At 30.5% G+C, this 18,567-nt stretch overlaps 1 protein-coding gene across 5 annotated transcripts in view; it reads left to right on the top strand.

Annotated features, from left to right (window-relative positions):
* The first annotated feature begins 401 nt into the window (after positions 1–401).
* The window catches only part of LOC143191351 (protein kinase C-binding protein NELL1), a 204,292-nt gene continuing 186,126 nt past the window's right edge, over positions 402–18,567 (top strand). For 2 of the 5 annotated variants that reach the window (XM_076396310.1, XM_076396308.1), the window contains exon 1: positions 435–655. In XM_076396310.1, coding sequence (XP_076252425.1) covers positions 592–655 — 64 coding nt within the window. In that variant the 5' untranslated portion in view covers positions 435–591. Of the gene's footprint in view, positions 656–18,567 lie in introns of all 5 variants that reach the window. The other 3 variants (XM_076396307.1, XM_076396306.1, XM_076396311.1) reach the window with 2 other exon arrangements.

Raw genomic sequence — 18,567 nt, 5'->3', positions numbered from 1 at the left:
TTATATGTAATGTAATATGTAATAAAACATATTTTACGTTCGAGAATATCAGAATGTATGTGAAGTAAAATATATCGGTCATTAAAATCGATTATATTATTCATATACATCGATTTAACAAACTATTGTTATAAAAACTAAAATATATTTTTGTACGTTATATATAGCGATAGACGCACATGAGAAATATATAGGAATAGATATAGGAAATATCAGTAACGAAACATGGACGAAACGTCGTATAGAACCGCTCTTAAAAGAGCCGACCGTCGGTCTGCGCTGGGTTTCGGTAAGGGTCGCGGGGGTATCCGTCCGCCACCCGTCGACCATCCCCACCGGGTGTGCTCCCCACCGGCGCTGTGTGGACGGCGACTGTCAGCCGGCTCTGCGTCAACGCGAGCACCAGGATGCGTCGGCCGGCATCCGACCAGTGTCGTTTCGACCGAGGAGTCGATCGTTGTGCGCGATGCGGTCTCGCTTCTGACCGATGTGAGTCGTGTGCCGCCCCATACCGCCCTGTGCGTCGCCCCTTCACCGTCCTGCCATGGGCCTTCGGCCGCCAGCCGCCCTTCTCGGCTAGACCGCCCCAGCATGGCCCTGCCTTTGACCACCTGGACGCTCGTGGTGATCCTCTGCAGCCTGCGGCTGTTTGAAGGTGAGTCCTCGTTCTCCCAATCCCGTTCACCGCGTCCACCCCCCCGCCGCTTTCCTCAACCCCGTCACCCACTTCTTCCTCCTCGACGTGACAATTCGTGCACCGCATTCTGTCACACGCTACAACGGGACCATCGAAAATCCAAACGACGGTTTTATTTTGATTTTCCCTCTTTTTTCTCACTTCGACAGTCACGTGTTCCCACATCGGTAAATTCGCTCTAATTTAATTTAACGATGTTCGTTTTTAGTTCGTTCAGCGTGTAAAGGTAACCCGTCGATTAGCGGAAAAAAAACAAACCTAGTAGTCGATCACTTTTAGCCGGTCACTGGTGTGTGCGTGTGCGAATGTGTATTTTGCTGCTTGTGTTCTATTCGCAGTCAAATAAAATCGGTCCAAATTCAAGAAACCATCGATTATTATCGTCCGACGTTTTTGCTCGGTTTCTCTCTCTGGTGTCGCTTCTTTCGATTGTTCTTCTGGATGCCGGTTGCCTGGTTATATAGTCATAGTGGAGTTGCATCATCAATTTTGCAATATCCTTATCGCGATTTCAAATCCATTTCTGATTTTAGAGATTTTTGTACTAATCATATTCGCTATTAACTACAATGATCATAATACAATTTTAACTATGGTACTTTGCATGAGTTTGTTTTTTTTAAAGAGTGTTTTAACTTAAAATTATATTGTATTTAGATGTGGTTTGTTTTAGTTAGTTGGTGATTTTGTTTGATGTTTCACAAATTGCGATATATGTCATCACATTTTGAAGTTTTAATATATATCTTAGTGTTTGTAAGAGATATATATCTCAAATAGCATCTAGGTCGTCATATTTCGTTTACTCTCTTTTTGCAGAAATATAACATAACAGTTTCATTTTCTCCCAGTTACCATTTTCATGTATTATCAAAATTTTATGTTAGTTTTGGCAATATTATAGTTTTTTTACATCAACTTTTTATAAATTGAATTAAAAGGATTAAAAAGAAACCTTTCAAGTTTAATATTATCTTGACTAAAATGTTAGATATAGTTACTGATTTTGTTTAATATGTTTGACGTCATTAATTGCAAAATTAAGCTATTAATTATTAGGTTTATTTTTTTTTGAATTCACATTTACATCTTTAACATGCGATTTTGTTATTAATTGGGATACTATGACGTAAAGCAAATATTATCTCGATCAAATAAAGTTGGTTTTTAAGTATTTTTTTATGTTGATTAATTAATCAAAATCAATATACTAATCTAAAATTGAACGTATAATATATTAATCTATAATTAGCCCATAATAACCTATTTTTCATTATATTTTAATGCGTTTACTATGAATACCATTAAAAATGTATCTTTTATTGATCTGAATAACTAGATGTTTTGGACGATATAATTTTGAGTATAATTTTATATAGTTTTAGCGATATAATTATTTGATGAGACCAACTGAGATTTCTTATCAAGAATACTTCATTCGTCATTCTTCATTCAAGGTCAAAAATCGACAATTGACAATCTTATTTCTAAGAGAATTTTCTAGGGTATTAGAGACTAGAAATTGTTATTCTGTTACAAGCGGTCTACATCATCTAGACAAATTATGTAGACGTATATTATTACTATTTATTTATTTTATCAATGTAATATAAATTCTTGCAGTCATTATTTATTGATTTAGTTGTTTTTAAAGACTGAAATACTTTAATAACAGGTTACTGTGATATTTTTTTATGTATTGTGCGTTGTGACAAAAAATTGTTCCAGCTATATACCAGTTTTCTAATGATAAAAGAAAACTTTTTTTAGATAATGTCGGCATACTAAGGTCTACTAGTGTTCAATAAAATTCAGGATAAACTGGAATCAGACTAATTAAACATATTAAAAAAAATTGATTGATTGGGTTTTGATAATAATATTGTAATATTATAATATGACAATATGATAATATAATATAATATAATATTATTTTTAAAAATTTATAATATTTATTTTTCAGAAACAGAAATTGTGGAAGACAATTTTAATTATTTTATTAACTTAGATTTATGGCAAAAGTTTTCAATTACTTTTTAATACGTTATCTGACAATAACTACTTCATGGTTAGTAATGAGTGGATCAGTTGCTCTTAAAACTATAACACAGGGCTCAGTGCAAAAAAATAAGAAGAATATAATAATGACAAGTTCTTCAAAAGTACATTGATTTAGTAATTGGTGTGAATATATGTAAGGAACTTAAAATACAGAAATGATTAGAACATGTAATGTTGTCTATTGGCGGAAAATATAAAAGACAGTGATCACTTTTGATAGTACTTTATGCTAATTAATAAAGATTAAAAAATTAACTAACATCTACAAAAAAACAAAAATGTTTGATATATAAAACCGATTAAGAAATATTATGCACAATAATAGGAAAAAGTAAAGATGGTAGAATACAATTTTTAAGAATTATATTGAGGTGAATAAGAGTAGTTGAAGAAAATGAAGGATGAATAATAATAAGATAGTAAGAAATATAGAAGTGAATAAAGTAAAATAAAAAACAAGCGATATGATTAGAATAAGTGATAAGAAGTGACTAGAAAAAAATCGTGTATTCAAATAATATGGATAAACACACACCCATGAAGATTTATATTGCGCAATTGGAAAACAGATGTAAAGCGAACCTGTCATGACTGTATTAGAAAATTGCCTCAGAAGAGAGAAGAAACTGCGGTCGAAACAAGAAGACAGCAGAGAAAAAAAATTATCTATTCCATAAATCTTATAAATGGATCGTAGATCAAAGACGGCCAGGCGTGAAATAAAAGGTGTGGATAAACTCTTCGCCGAATATAGGCTGATCAATTACAAGAATGTTAAATGATTTTTTTTAATATCTAGTAATAATACATTAATATAACCAGTTGGTGTCCACTAACTTACAATTTGTTTTTATAGTGACTTATCCAGGAATATCCACTATTTCTCTAGTAAAATAAAATAAAATTTTATAAAGTTGGTAGTACTTTTCAGTGCTTTTACCATTTAGTACACAAGTACACAAGATCTTACGGTTTAATTCAATCAGCTTGAATCAGCTTGGAATGGATTTTTTTCCTCAAGTCTTCTTGCGACTCTTTTAATTTCATCTATAATACTCAGAATTCAAAGGTCTCGGTTTAAAGCAATTATTCCTATAGTATCCGGGTGCATCAAGTTCTAATATTATGGATAATATTACTTCTCGCAGAACATCTATCATAATTCAATAGTGATCCATAGGTCCATATACGTTTTAGTATTTCCTTGTGCTGCGGAAAATTGTTAAGTACAGATAATTTTTATTTTCTTCCAAATAATCTGTACATATTTTTGTATTTTTCGAGTTCTTTTCTTTTCTTTTTTACGTGCATTTTCTAAGGAAGTTTGGCATCAAGATTAATCTCAAGGCACTTAGCGTTGTTACTGTATCGGGTAGCAGTGTTATTCATGTATATGAACGGTTTGGGTGTATGTGACTTTTATTCCTTACATCACGCTTCACTTATTTATATTGTTATTAGGGTTTGGTAACTATCGACTGAAAACGACTATCGACTGTTTAGTAAGTATTTCGTAATTCTACTTCGTTTTAAAGGAATTATTAATTGCATGTTAATAGTATTCAATAATTTTTTTCCTTTTCTTTTCTAAACTCTACGTGAAGGAATATGTACATCTCCGTCTCGCTTATACTACCGTTGGAAGATATAAGCATATATAAAATTAACTGCTCCAAGCAATTATCTCCATCCTTTCCTCTCTCACAACTTTTAGAGTAAAGGGATCGAACATCTTCGTCTGACAACACGAATTGAAGACGAAATAGTCGAATCGTAATTACTATATATATATATATATATATATATATATATATATATATATATATATATATATATATATATATATATATATATATATATATATATATATATGGTCAAAAAACTAGCGACTGTTTTCGGTTGATAGTTTCCAACGCTAATACTAATTATTATTATTACGTACTGCAGTTTTTTGGTTTCTTCTGCTCTATTGTCTCTAAGAGCAAGTAGTGTTAGAACAGGCTGCATGATACCATTAGGAGAAAATAATATATGTAGGTTTAGGAGATTGAGATCAAAGTAATTTTAATAGATTTGACGTCAACTAACTGGAGTTTGGTTCTATGCAAAAAACGACCTAGCAACTACACCGTTAAAATATCGTCCGACAATTTCTATTTGTGACCAAAGACACGTAAGCAACAAAGACGAATCGATGTCGATGTCGATATTGGCTTTTTTGTTTCGGTTTTTTTTGTCGTCCTCTGTTAATTTCATTTTGGCAAGACCGCTCATTATACAAATTGGTGAGGCGAAAAACATGCGGCGCCCGAGGGAACTGGTGCGGCGGCCCACCGAAGAATCCGTTTCGATCGAAGCTCCAGGCCGAATTCCATCGGCGGGCCCCGATGATGAAATTTCCTGAGTGCGCTAAATCATTCCTGCAGACCGGCCACAGACGGTTCGGCCCACTTCCAAAACGCAGCGGCGTTTTTGCGATGCGTACCAGACTTACCTGCGCTGCGGCTTTTGGCGCCAAATTTTTTAAAGAGACATGTTCCGATGACCCTCCGTTCTCGTCAGCGAATGAATTCGAACTAATTAGGATTTTAAGTTATAGTTTTTTGTAATTAGTTATTTGGCTTTGAAATAGAAGAATATTGCCTCATACATTTTCAAATATTTTTTCGCTATCGAATTCTCTGTTATGAATTAGTCATACTTTACTTTGTACTAATTGAATTAGTAAATTCTTTGGATATTTTCTTTTTGTTTTTATTAAATTTAATTTTCAGATCTCAGATTAGGTTTTAGATTAATTTCAGTCCTAATTTTATTAATCAATCATACTTTCAATGGAGGTATTTTAATTAATGCATTCTTAATTTTATTATTTGCTTCAAAATGAATTATATCAAAATGGCTTTTTGTATTTTTAAATATATTTTGTTATCTATTATTAATGCTTTATTTTACAATAGAAGTATTTTAATTAATTTATTCTTTATTATATTTTAAAATAAGTTACCTTTGTTATAATAATCACGAGTTAATTATTTCTATAAAATTAATTATTTTCCTTTGAATCATAATCACAAGATTACGTTATAAACACTTAAGTATATTTGTCTTGTCTCTGTTAAGTTTTTTTAATCTTCTGAGAAATTATTCATATTTTACATTACAGTAACTAAATTACTAAATTCTTTTTTGATGTTTTCTATTGGCCTTTGCTAAAGTTAATTTTATTTGAATTAGATTGTTATGAATTAGTCATATTTAACGTTGGAATTATTTTATATTTGACTTTTCAAAATTATTCCAATATCCAAGAAGACACTTTTATTGATTCATGGATTTATATAAGAAATTTATTTAATAATTTAATTATATTTGATAATTTTTATCTATTTCGAAATATCTTGTAAGTTTTTGTGAGTTATTTGTAACTCTTAACCTTATTTGAAATGGAGTATTTTTAGTTAGTCATATTTAATCTTATTAATTATTTTCTCTATTTTTATTTTTGATAATTAAAATAATTCTAAGATTTAATTTTATTGGTTCAAGAATTTATATTAGAGCCACTTATTTGAATATTTTTGTTTCGCTTCTACTACAATTTTTTATATCATATGGTATTTTTTGAATTACATTACAGTAATTTTTTTTATTACTCTTCGTGATTCCACAGTCTGCCCTATTGGCAATAAATATTTCTTATGTCTATATTATATATACATGGCATGTAGAAAATCACTTCATTAAGCAATCTTCTGTATAAAATATTATCTTAATTAATTAGTCTTATTCTAAAGTCTACATATGTCCAGCAATCAGATCAGGTGGTGTTAAAGGTTTTAGTCTACGCACTTCACTATCACGTCGCATATTTAGTTGATTAGCGAGTACATTGGGATGCACTGACACTCTTTCGAAGTACTTCACACAAACACGTTGAATTACACTTGTTATAGGTTCTAGAGGAATATCGCGCTTTATCACTTTATTTGAAATATAGTACGTAGCATCAACAATGCCACGCAACACCTTATTTTGGAACCGTTGAATGATGGATATATTAGATTTGCTAGCGGTACCCCATAGTTGGATTCCATATGCCCAAATGGGCTTGAGTATTGAGCCATACAGCAATACCTTGTTATCTAATGATAACTTGGATTTGCGCCCGATGAGTCAATACTTTTGATATAATTTGAGTCCAAGTTGTTTCCGTTGAGAGAGTATGTGTTTCTTAGGCGTCGATCTAAGTGCATACCAAGATATTTAACTTGCTCTGCTTGGGGGAGTTGACGATGATTGATATTCACTGGTGGACATGTTCTTCTACGCAGGGTAAACGTTATATGCGTGGATTTTGTTTCATTGGCCACATTACAGTAAACGAATTAACACCTTTTTTATATTTTTTTGTCTTTGTTAGAATTAATTTTATTTGAGTCCTGGAATTCCAATTAATCTCTAATTTAATTCACTTGCTGGAATTAACATTATAAGCACTATTTTGACACGTTATTTTGTTATTTTGTTTTAAGTTCTTTATATTCTATAAAAAGTTCTTAAAATATTTTATCTACAACGAATTCGCCAAACTGTATATTACAATTATTTAATTCATAGTTTTTTATATTTTCTTTTTGTCTCTGTTAAAATTAACTTTATTTGAGTTTTATTGCTATTAATTAGTTAGGACCATACTTCAGATCAAGGAAATATTTTAATTAATACGTTCTCTTAATTTTTATTTTATATCTTGTATCTGTTAAAACGATTTTTTTATCTGCAACGAATTAGCCAAACTGGTAAAAAAATAGTAATTTAATGAATATGTTTTGATCATTTTTATCTCTTTGTTAAAATTAATTTTGAGTTCTAGTATTATTATTTAGTCATACTTGCGGTTTTAACATTTTCTTCTCTATTTAAGTTTATTATTTCGATTTTTAGTAATCAATCAGAATTAGTTAATTATTTTTGTCTTATAAGTTATTGTTTATATTGTTTTAAAAATTAATTTTATTTGATTTTCGGTCGTATTAATTAATTATACTTTTAATTAATATCTTCCTGATTTTATCTTTGTGTCTTCTAAAATTATTTCTGATCTGATACTTGGTTAAATTAGAAGTATATGTGATATGCGTTAGAAGCCCTTAAATACATTATTTTAATATTATTATTGTCTCTATAATAACTAACTTTTTCTTTATTAATTAGTAAGATATAATAACTAATTAGGGCTTTAAGTAAATATTTTCGTATAAATACCTTTTTGACTTTTTCTTCTTGTTTCTTTGAAAATTAATTTGACTTCAATTATTCTGAAATATTTTGGATTTATTTTCAAATTAATATAGTATAAATGTTTTTGTCTCTCTTAAAATTACCTTTATCCAAGTTCTTGTTTTATTAAAATTCGTAAAATTTGTAAAATTAAAATGAATTTAAATTTTCGTTTTGTATTACTAACAAAATTTACATTACATGAAGTTATTTTACGTTATTGTAAAGTATTGCTTTATTTGGTTGATATATATTTTAAGGTTTCTTGTTACCAATTAGGGTTTATCTGAACTGGCTCACTTTTTAAGGTGGGATTGGAATGGCGAGGGACTAATTTAACTCACAATCATCCTAGTGGAGATTTGGTTTGGTTTCAGTGTGATTAGTATTATTGTTCCTTTTCGGATAGTACACTTTCTTTATGAACAATTAGGAATAAAATATTGTACATGTACCCTGGCTATGTTCGAACCCGCCTTTGCCACAGTGGTAAGAATATCTTATCGTCTTGACCACTATCACTGTCATGACAGTAAAATATCTTTTTATTTAAATCTTCTATCAAATCTTGTTCTGGATATGTTATTAAGGTAATTATAAGGTTGCTATTTTCCAACTTTCGATCTTTTCGACTTTTTTTAAAATTTGTTTTATGTGATATTTATTACTTTTTACAATTTCTAATTATTTAATTATTTTAATAAGTCAATTTTAAGTTATTAATAGATATTATTATATCATATTATTGGTTTAGTTTAATTTTTTAATTTATTAATAATTTATGAGACCAATACTTTTGTTATTAATTCTTCTAAATTTATATAAAAAAATCAATTTAAATAATTCAGTTCAATTTTATCTTATACATTTATTGAATATTTTTGATACGCTTTCTTTATATACTACTCATTTATTGTTTATGCAAATGTTGCTTGAGATACTATTCAAGTTAATTAACCTTATGCTTTATTTAGACCTTCTTTATATTTATTAAATAAATACAATAGCAGACTAATTTTCCGGTTTTGACTTAATATTAACTATTTTCTTAGCATCTTTGCTTTATTATCTGAAAAAGGACCATCGGATTATTCCGTATAATCACCATTTACTTCTTTGGTGCAATGTAGTTGTAATAAGAGCTGAAATTATAACTAATCATTCGCATGAGATATTGGATAGAGGCAAAGGCGATCTAACAATAGGGTAGAAACATAATAAACAAAACGTACGCGTATTGACGTGAAAACAACAACAACTGCGAGAGGGTCCTCTGTAAGAACGCTTTGTTGTTTCAGCTTGGGAATGTCGATTGTTGACACCGAACCACGACTGGACATCAAAAGCGTTCCGATTCAACTTCCTACGTCCGTCGCGCAGCCGACTCAAACTATTTCCTAGAGTTCTAAATATAAGTTAAGTCAAAAATCGAAACTCTACTAGGTCGGTTTATTTATTTTGATGAATCGACGGCGAAGTCCTAGAACGCTTGGATATTGGCAAGGCATCATACCCCGCCGCATGCTGTTAAATTAACATCAGCGATATCCGTGCAGGTCCCCGCGGGGTCCCGGTTGCCAAATAAAAATTGAACGGTGGCCAGTTCGAGGGGCGTGGATTGAACGGATGATGCCGTGAATCAGATTGTTGTTGTTGTCACTTATAGAAACTGAAATTAGATAGAATAAGACACACGTATATCTGTTACGGGATGATTTATTTCGGACTTGTTACCTGTAACTCTCGACTGGTACGTAATTCAGTTGCAGGAATTTTTTTTCGCGATCTATTTTATTCTCCGCGGTTATTTGAAGATGTGTGCCTTCATGTCGTTGCAGTATTTTTAAAATGTGCGGTACATGTTTTCTTTGACGTTCGTGATGAACAGGTTGAGCCTAACTAAGTTGTAATAACCAGCGTCCAACTACTTGTTATTTTCAACATAATGTGTATATAATAGTCTCGTTTATTGGTTAATCATATTTTACTGATGAGGAATAATGCTATGCAGATTATATAGTGGCTTGTTAGACATGTTGGAAATGTTGCATGAGAAAAATCAATCATGACGGAGTTATATGATGAATTTGAAAGCGGCAGTACAAATATCTATGATATTGAGTGCCGTCAAAAATTGCCGTTTTTTTTTAAATATAATAAAAATAAGTCCATATAGCAGTTTTAGATAACCTCAATATAATGTTATATAATATTGAATTGTTGCATAATAATAAAAATATAAGATAGTATATTTACATTTAGTCAAGACTTATGTTCAGTTAGGTTTAAATACACTAAGAGAGAAACTATGGATCCATTATTATATACTTTAAATTCCGAATTCAAGAGTTCGCAATTGAGGTGATGTGATACCTATATTTTAGGGCTAATATTTTGATTGTCAGGAATACAAATTGTGAAAACAATCAACAGCGAATCTTTATTTATCTATTGAGTAACGTATTGCAAAACAGAAAATATACGCAAATAATAAACATACCCTTTCACCAAGATAATATGCCGTATTACCAGTCACAGATTAAAACCATTCTTTCTTGCTTTGCTACCCATTGTACCCTACGGATTTCGCTCCCAATTACTGCTTGCATTCCATCGATCTGTAGAAAATTCATCCAGAAGTTGGTGGAATAATATTAGTTTGAGACGTATTTCTATACATCTTGTTAATGATAAGTGGTAGTGTTACTCATGGTAATAATGAATTATGTGATGATTTGGTAGTAGAATTATATATTTAAATGAGAACAATGAAGATAAAATAAAATACATTTCTAACATAATTTACTAATTTTAAATCCGTTGAAACATTCTTGAAATGCTTAATTTCAATGTTTAATTTTATTGAGCAATCAACGTAAATAAGTAAATATCAACAGGTTTTTTTAGTCCTCTCATTATATTTATTTGTAGAACATTTTTATGCATCAATTCATAGGCAGACTTTTCCTTGAGTTTTTGAAAAAACGCATTACACCTGACCTCAGTTTCCTCTCACTGTCGGATACAAATTTTAGGTGGCCGTAACAGTTTAGAGGCACGGTTAGATGTTACTTATAGAAACTGAAATTTGATAGAATAAGACACACGTATATCTGTTACGGGATGATTTATTTCGGACTTGTTACCTGTAACTCTAGACTGGTACGTAATTCAGTTGCAGGAATTTTTTTTTCGCGATCTATTTTGTTCTCCACGGTGATTTGAAGATGTGTGCCTCCATGTCGTTGCAGTATTTTTAAAATGTGCGGTACATGTTTTCTTTGGCGTTCGTGATGAACGGGTTGAGCCTAACTAAGCTGTAATAACCGGCGTCCAACTACTTGTTATTTTCAACATAATGTGTATATAATAGTCTCGTTTATTGGTTAATCATATTTTACTGATGAGGAATAATGCTATGCAGGTTATATAGTGGCTTGTAGGATATTGGAAATGCTGCATGAGAAAAATCAATCATGACGGAGTTATATGATGAATTTGAAAGCGGTAGTACAAATACCTATGACATTGAGTGCTCTGGCCGTCAAAAATTGCCGTTTTTTTTTTCGAAAATATAATAAAAATATGTCTATATAACAGTTTTAGATAACGTCAATATAATGTTACATAATATTAAATTGTTGCATAATATTAAAAATATACGAAGATAGTATATTTACTTTTACTCAAGACTTTTGTTCAGTTATGTTTAGAAGTAACAACGCATTGACCATTTCAATGCGTTCAATTCTTCGAAATACACTAAGAGAGAAAATAAGGATCCATTACTATATACCTTAATTTCTGTTGTGCATTAATTAAAAAGTTTGCAATTGAGGTGCTATGATATCTGTATTTTTGGGCTACTACTTTGATTGACAGGAATACAAATTGTGAAAACAATCAACAGTGAAACTTTATTTATCAATTAACATATTACAACAGAGAAAAATACCCAAATAATAAACATACTGTTTCACCATGATAATACACCGTGTTACAAGTCACTGATTAAAACCACTCTTTCTTGCTTTGCCACCCATCGTACCCTCCAGATCTCGCTACCAGTTACTGCTGGCATTTTGCAGATATCAAAAGATGGCCAGATAGATCGATCTGTAGAAAATTCATCCGGAAGTTGGTGGAATAATATTAGTTTGAGATGCATTATTATACATCTTGTTAATGATAATTGGTAATGACTCATAGCAGTAATGAACTACGGTGATGATTTGGTAGTAGAATTATGTATTTGGATGTAAAAAATTAACATAAAATAAAATACATTTATAACATAATTTACTAATATTAAAATCGTTACAATTTTCTTGAAGTGCTTAATTTCAATGTTTATTTTCAATGAGCTATCGATGTAAGTAAGTAAATAGTAATATAAGTAAACAGTTTTTCTTAGCCCTCTCATTATATTTATTTGTAGAACATTTTTATGCACCGAGTCATAGACAGACGTTTCCTTTAGTTTTCGAAAAAATGCATTACACCTGACGTCAGCTTCGTCTCAATGCTGGATACACATTTCAGGTGGCCTCAACAGTTTATAGGCACGCTTAGAGGTTACGCAGTGCGAAAATAAGTAATGTCCTATCAGCGGAGACATAATACCGTATTGAATTACGTCAAAGTTTATATTATTGTGCATTATTATTGACCTTGATTATATGAGAGAAAACTAAGAAAAGTTATTAGTTTGAATCTTATGTAATAACAGTACTAATGATAATATTGGTCTATCAATTTGATTTCACAAAAATTTGAATCATATGTATTAGGTTGAAGAAATTTTAATATTTGGAATTTGTAAAAATTGATTGAAAATTTAATCCTGGATGAGAAAAAGATTTTGAGGCTTTCTTGTACAGATTTTTGGCTGTTTTTCATATCAAAAATAATATTCTAGAATGTTTGGATCCATAAAATGGGAAATTAGGCTGAAAATTAAAATCTGTTCACAAATATATACACTTTTTTTCCATTTCCCTCTTTTCTGTCGCAGAAATGTTTGAACGTCATACTAACCGTGGTGCATTAACATAGTTAAATTAGCAGATGTGACATCCAAATATATATATATATATATATATATATATATATATATATATATATATTCTTATTAATATCGGTTGGTTCGGTTTACACAGCTAATAATTTCTAATGTTTTTAATAGGTTTAATTTTTATTTAAATTTTACATGAACATTGCATGAACATGAATATTAATTGTTTATCTTTCGTTTCTCTGTTAAATGTTAGAAGCATCAGAGTTATCATTATTTATATTTTAAACTGAAACAATCTTTAGATGTGAAATTTAATAATATATCATTGATGTGAGTCTAAATAATAATTGTGGTCCATCGTCTTTTATCTTAGAGAGTACAGAAAGGTAGTAAATAATAGGTATTCAATAAATTAGATTCAAATATTTTCTTCAAAGACAAATAAAACACAAAATCATCTCCAATAATGTGACAGTATCAAACACTTCCTCTATAATTCCTTGTCAAAATTTCATTCAATGTTCATCAACTCATAGTAATTTTCGAGTAAAGTTCAAGGAAATAATAAAGAAGTGTAATAAAAATATTTATAAAATTTACAAAATAGTTTTGATATCTATTCTAAACATGTTAAGTTTTAATTTATATTAAAATATAGACACGAACAGGTGTTGTTCGGAAATCTTGCAGTGTTTGTACCTAGAAGTACATAAATGATATTATGAGTATTGCTTCTGCTGATTTAAGTGTAGTAAATTAAAGTGCATATGTTACTATGAGGGTACTACAATTCATTAGCTTCTGCGAATGAAGTTGTTGAAATCTTCTTAAGGACAATATAGTCATTGATAAAAAATATCTTGTGACGATAAGATACATAGTTCTATAATCAACATACAAAATATAAACCAGAAATAATAGTGAAAGCCTTTGGTGTGCTATATTTCTGTTACTATAAAAATAATATTTAAAAAAATGTTCCACGATTTCTCCGTCAATTATGGACCCCCGATTCCTCAAGCAGAATCAGCTAAATACCTTGGAATCCATCTTGACGGTGGATTAAATTGGAAACATCACGTTAGACAAAAAACAAAACACTACTGGTTAGTCGGAAGATACTCTCAACTTGATTCAAATTCAAAGAGGTTGATCTATAATACAATTAAAAAGCCAATTTGGACCTATGGGGTTCAAATATGGCGTTGCACTAAAAATTCAAATCAACTAGTCATACAGCGCTGTCAAAACAAGGTTCTTCGATTGATTACCAATGTCTCTCGCTACGTAACCAACGGAGGACTGCACGATGACCTGGAAATCAAATGGATTTGCGAAGTTATCCAAGATTTCGCATTAAAACACGAAAGAAGATTACTAAATCATACTAACGTGGAAGCAGTACAACTGCTGGACAGCGCGCAGGATGTCAGGAGATTGAAGCGAACAAAATCATATGAACTTATATAAAGTGTATACATTTAGTGTAAACTATAGCTATATAAATTATGGACCGAATTCTTTTTTTATTCGAAAAAGTGCACTTCCGAGGTGGTCCCATTAGAACTAAATCAGGATCTGATGGCGGAATCTGAAGGAATAGAGGGAAACCCTCAAATTTCAAAGGCATATACAAAGTTTTCACATAATTTTTGATCTAAAATAATCAGATATTTATTTTATAAAATTTTGCATTCAGTTTGCTTTTTAATCACTAACCATATCATATGAGTCGTAGAAATACTGCAGGCAACTATTTCTACCGTGTAACGGTTGGAACGTTAAGCTCACACGCGGCTGTCGCGGGTTCGATTCAAAACAGGGGCAGCGACTTTTTTGTTCTAGTTTGGTTGGAACATTTATCAAATCACCTAGACAAGGAGCGGGCTCCGGGGGCTGAAGCTTTCCTTATTTCTGATATTTGTTTACCCATTGTAATACTTAATAGAATAACTGCGTAATTTATTGAGTAAATATTTAACACTAAAAACTGAAATATAAAATATTTTTAACAAAATAGGTGACTGACTGAAAATAAATAAGGAACTCACTAAAAAGTAAAAGATAATTAAACTTAGATTATTAACACAAAAACGTTTTAAAATAAAATAAGTACATAATAGTCCTTATAATAACTAAATAAAAATAAACAAATACCTTATTTAACCTATCTACAACACGCATTTTATATTCTACTACATACACACAATTTAGCTTAATACCTACGTAAACCTATTTACATATTTACAATATTATTTTATCTACTAGCAACTGATCAGTTTGACAATACAGATAATGATGATATAGAAATAATAATATAATTTAAATTAAAATTATATAGTTTTTATAAACAAAACAAATATAATTTGTTGCTCGTCCAGGCTTCAAAGTTATTAGTTACTAGTAGTTAAAATAATATTGTAAATAGTAAAAAATAATCCATCACTAATTTATCAATTTTCTTATGTTTCTAACATCACCTGATCTGTAAAAAGTGACTCAAGTCCTCTGTATCATTTTCAGTTATCTTGTAGGGCTGCTAGATTAGACCATGTGGCGTTGATGGGAATTATTGATAATCGGAAGGGACAATGTTCAGTGAATAGGGCCGGTGGGTCAGAAACACCATCATATTGCAAAATCACTTTGTCGCATTTTTATTAGTAAAACGATCGTTAATCTTCAGAAGGGCTGCTTCAGACATAACAGTTACAATAGATAGCGATTTTTCGTAATGATTTCGGTTGGTTTAGGTTCCTAGATTTTCATTTTCTTTTTGGTTGGGACAGCCAGTAATAAAATGTCGAAATTAATACAAAACATAGACATATATTTTTATACATGTTACATGTTTGTTAAACTAATATATTGTTAAAATAATATATGCTTTTTCTAAATGAAACATTTTCTTAAATTTGGTAGGAAAATAAAATTTACTCTAAAATATGTTTAGGTTTAGTTATTGGTTTTTATTGTTAAACTATGAATTACCTATTGGCTTTGATACCTTTAAATAAGGAAAAAAGTCTAATGAGGGGATATTATAGTGAATATATTAGGTACTTAGATGTATTTTGATCAGCAATATCATTAGTGAAAACGCGAAGTATCATGCACTATTACAACTATGAAATAACCTAACCTAACTATGAAAATCGATGACCTTTCACATCTCTTTACATAAACTAATACACACATCATAGTAGATCATAGTTTGTTATATGATTTGAAGACAATAGGCTGCAAAACTTATTAAACACTTTCAGTATTGATCTTATTTTAGATCTAGAACTGTCGAAAGAAGAATTAAAACATCAGGTACCTAGCCTACAGTAGTAATAATGACCTAGTCAGTAGTAAGTAATAATGACACATGGTTCATATCATGATGGTAATTGTTTATGAAGTGTGCTTACATATTCAATATTGTTATATTTGATATGTATTTTATAAACTAGATTTTAAAACTAGATTTATGAATATTTCGCTTTGGAGAAGATGTGGATTGCTTTCCTGTTATAATCCACGGCTTCTTACGCTTGGGAGTGTCGACATTTTTCAAATGAAGCCCAGATGTTAATACGTTGTACCAATTTTTCTTTCGAAAAAGACTTTTTAGGGTGAAAAACTCATCAGAAAACAGTACAAAATAATATAATTTTTAGTTGAATCAGAGACCAGAGATCAAACTACACCAAAAAAGAAATTAAATCAAATAACATGTCCAAGATTATGTATTTTCCGGAAGTATTTCGTATTTTCCTCAAAACTTCAGCAATTTATTTTCCTGATTTCCGATCGATTTGTCAGGGATAAAAGGATTTTTTTTTCATTCCAACCGAGCAGTTCGCCCTTCCATAGTATCGACGAAACCGTCCCATCGCCACAAGTTAATAAATATGCATGAAAGCGACAAAAAAATAGAACGTCCTGAGTCTCGTACCATTTTCATATTCACCCTCGTATTTCCCCGCTCGTTTTGTCTTTTTTTCTCTTCATTTCCCCGTCGGCGGTCGTATACTTGGACTAATTAATTCGAAGTACGACGATATTGAGCGGCCTCAATCGCTAACGTCCGAAATTAAAGTGGACGGGAAAAAACTCCGCCAAAATTGAGTGTTCAAAGTTAACGGCAATCCAACGAAAAGCACCATACTATTAGTTAATAGCCAGAGTGTTCCAAAATTTACCAAGAAAGCCAATTGTAAAACTTCGACCTGATTAATGCATTTTGATTAAAATATGACTCGGATATTTGGAAAATGGCTGAATGGCTTTTGGTTCCACTAGTTTCATTCGACTGATTATCGTCCTAGCCGCGACTTTGACAAAAATATGCCGAATTTAGGCTTATATAGATTTTTATGTAATATTTTTAATTTTTTAGTGTATACTATATTCAATATTTATACTAAGTATTTCTACTAAATAAATATTCTGACAGGAAAACTCTTCTTTAATAATTAACAATTTGTTTTCTTAGCTATTAAAAAATATAAGAAAATAATGATGGTCGCGACACTTTTTAGTTAAGATTTATTTTATTAGCAGGTAAGACAGAGAAATCTTTTTTACAATCTATTTTTATTATTTTATAATTTTTCAGTGGAATGATGCATTCAGCTAAACGTTCTAAGGTTTGAGAATATTTTGAAAGAGCATCCTCAACTTCTGCTATCTTCAATCCTCGATTTAAAGAATCAGTATTTGATATTACAAATAATAGAATCTGAAGTCATTTGGATAAAAAACTAGCTAATATGAAAGAAATAATTACACCAGGTGCTACAACAACTTTAAAAATTAAGCAATATTTGGAAATGCTACTTATTGGACGTTTAGAATACCGATTAGATTTTTGGCGTGCTCATAAAATGATATTACTTGATTTATATCAGTTACATTTAAAATATTCTGCTATACGTGCAACATCTATTCCCTTGGAATAAGTTTTTTTCAAAATCTGACCAAATTATTAACAATCGTAGAAATCTCGTCACGGCAGAAAAGCTGAACATGTATATTATATTTTTGAATAGTGATTAACAAATATTTCTGTTCAATAAAAAATTAAGAATTTATTTTATTTAAGAAAGCTACAGTAATTATTGTGCAATTATTTTTAATTATGTGGTGGATTAGTTTTTTTTTCTATGATTAGGTATATGTTTAAATTTTATTTAGTATTTATGGTTATTGTACATTTTTAGTTTTTAGCTTATGTTTAAGCTAGTCTTTTGACTATGGACTCTTTTCAGTCGATAGTTCCCATCGCTAGTTGAAACCAAATAGAAAGAACCTAATACCTGTACAATAGTTAGGTTTGAGAGTAAACATTCAAAAATTGACTAGGTACATAGGATCATACATATCATTGAAAAAGCTTACGAAGAGGAAATAGTTTGGTCAGCTATATTCTTGAATATTTTGCAAGCCTTTGATAATGTCTAGCATAAATGACCTGTGTATCAGCTCCATAAAATGATACCGAAGCAATACGTTGAAATCA

Source organism: Rhynchophorus ferrugineus, unplaced genomic scaffold (assembly GCF_030347505.1).
Source record: "Rhynchophorus ferrugineus isolate W39M unplaced genomic scaffold, kcgeb_rfMv2 rfM2, whole genome shotgun sequence".
In the NCBI taxonomy this organism is placed as follows: Eukaryota; Metazoa; Arthropoda; class Insecta; order Coleoptera; family Curculionidae; genus Rhynchophorus; species Rhynchophorus ferrugineus.
This window is presented reverse-complemented; position numbering and strand designations above follow the sequence as displayed.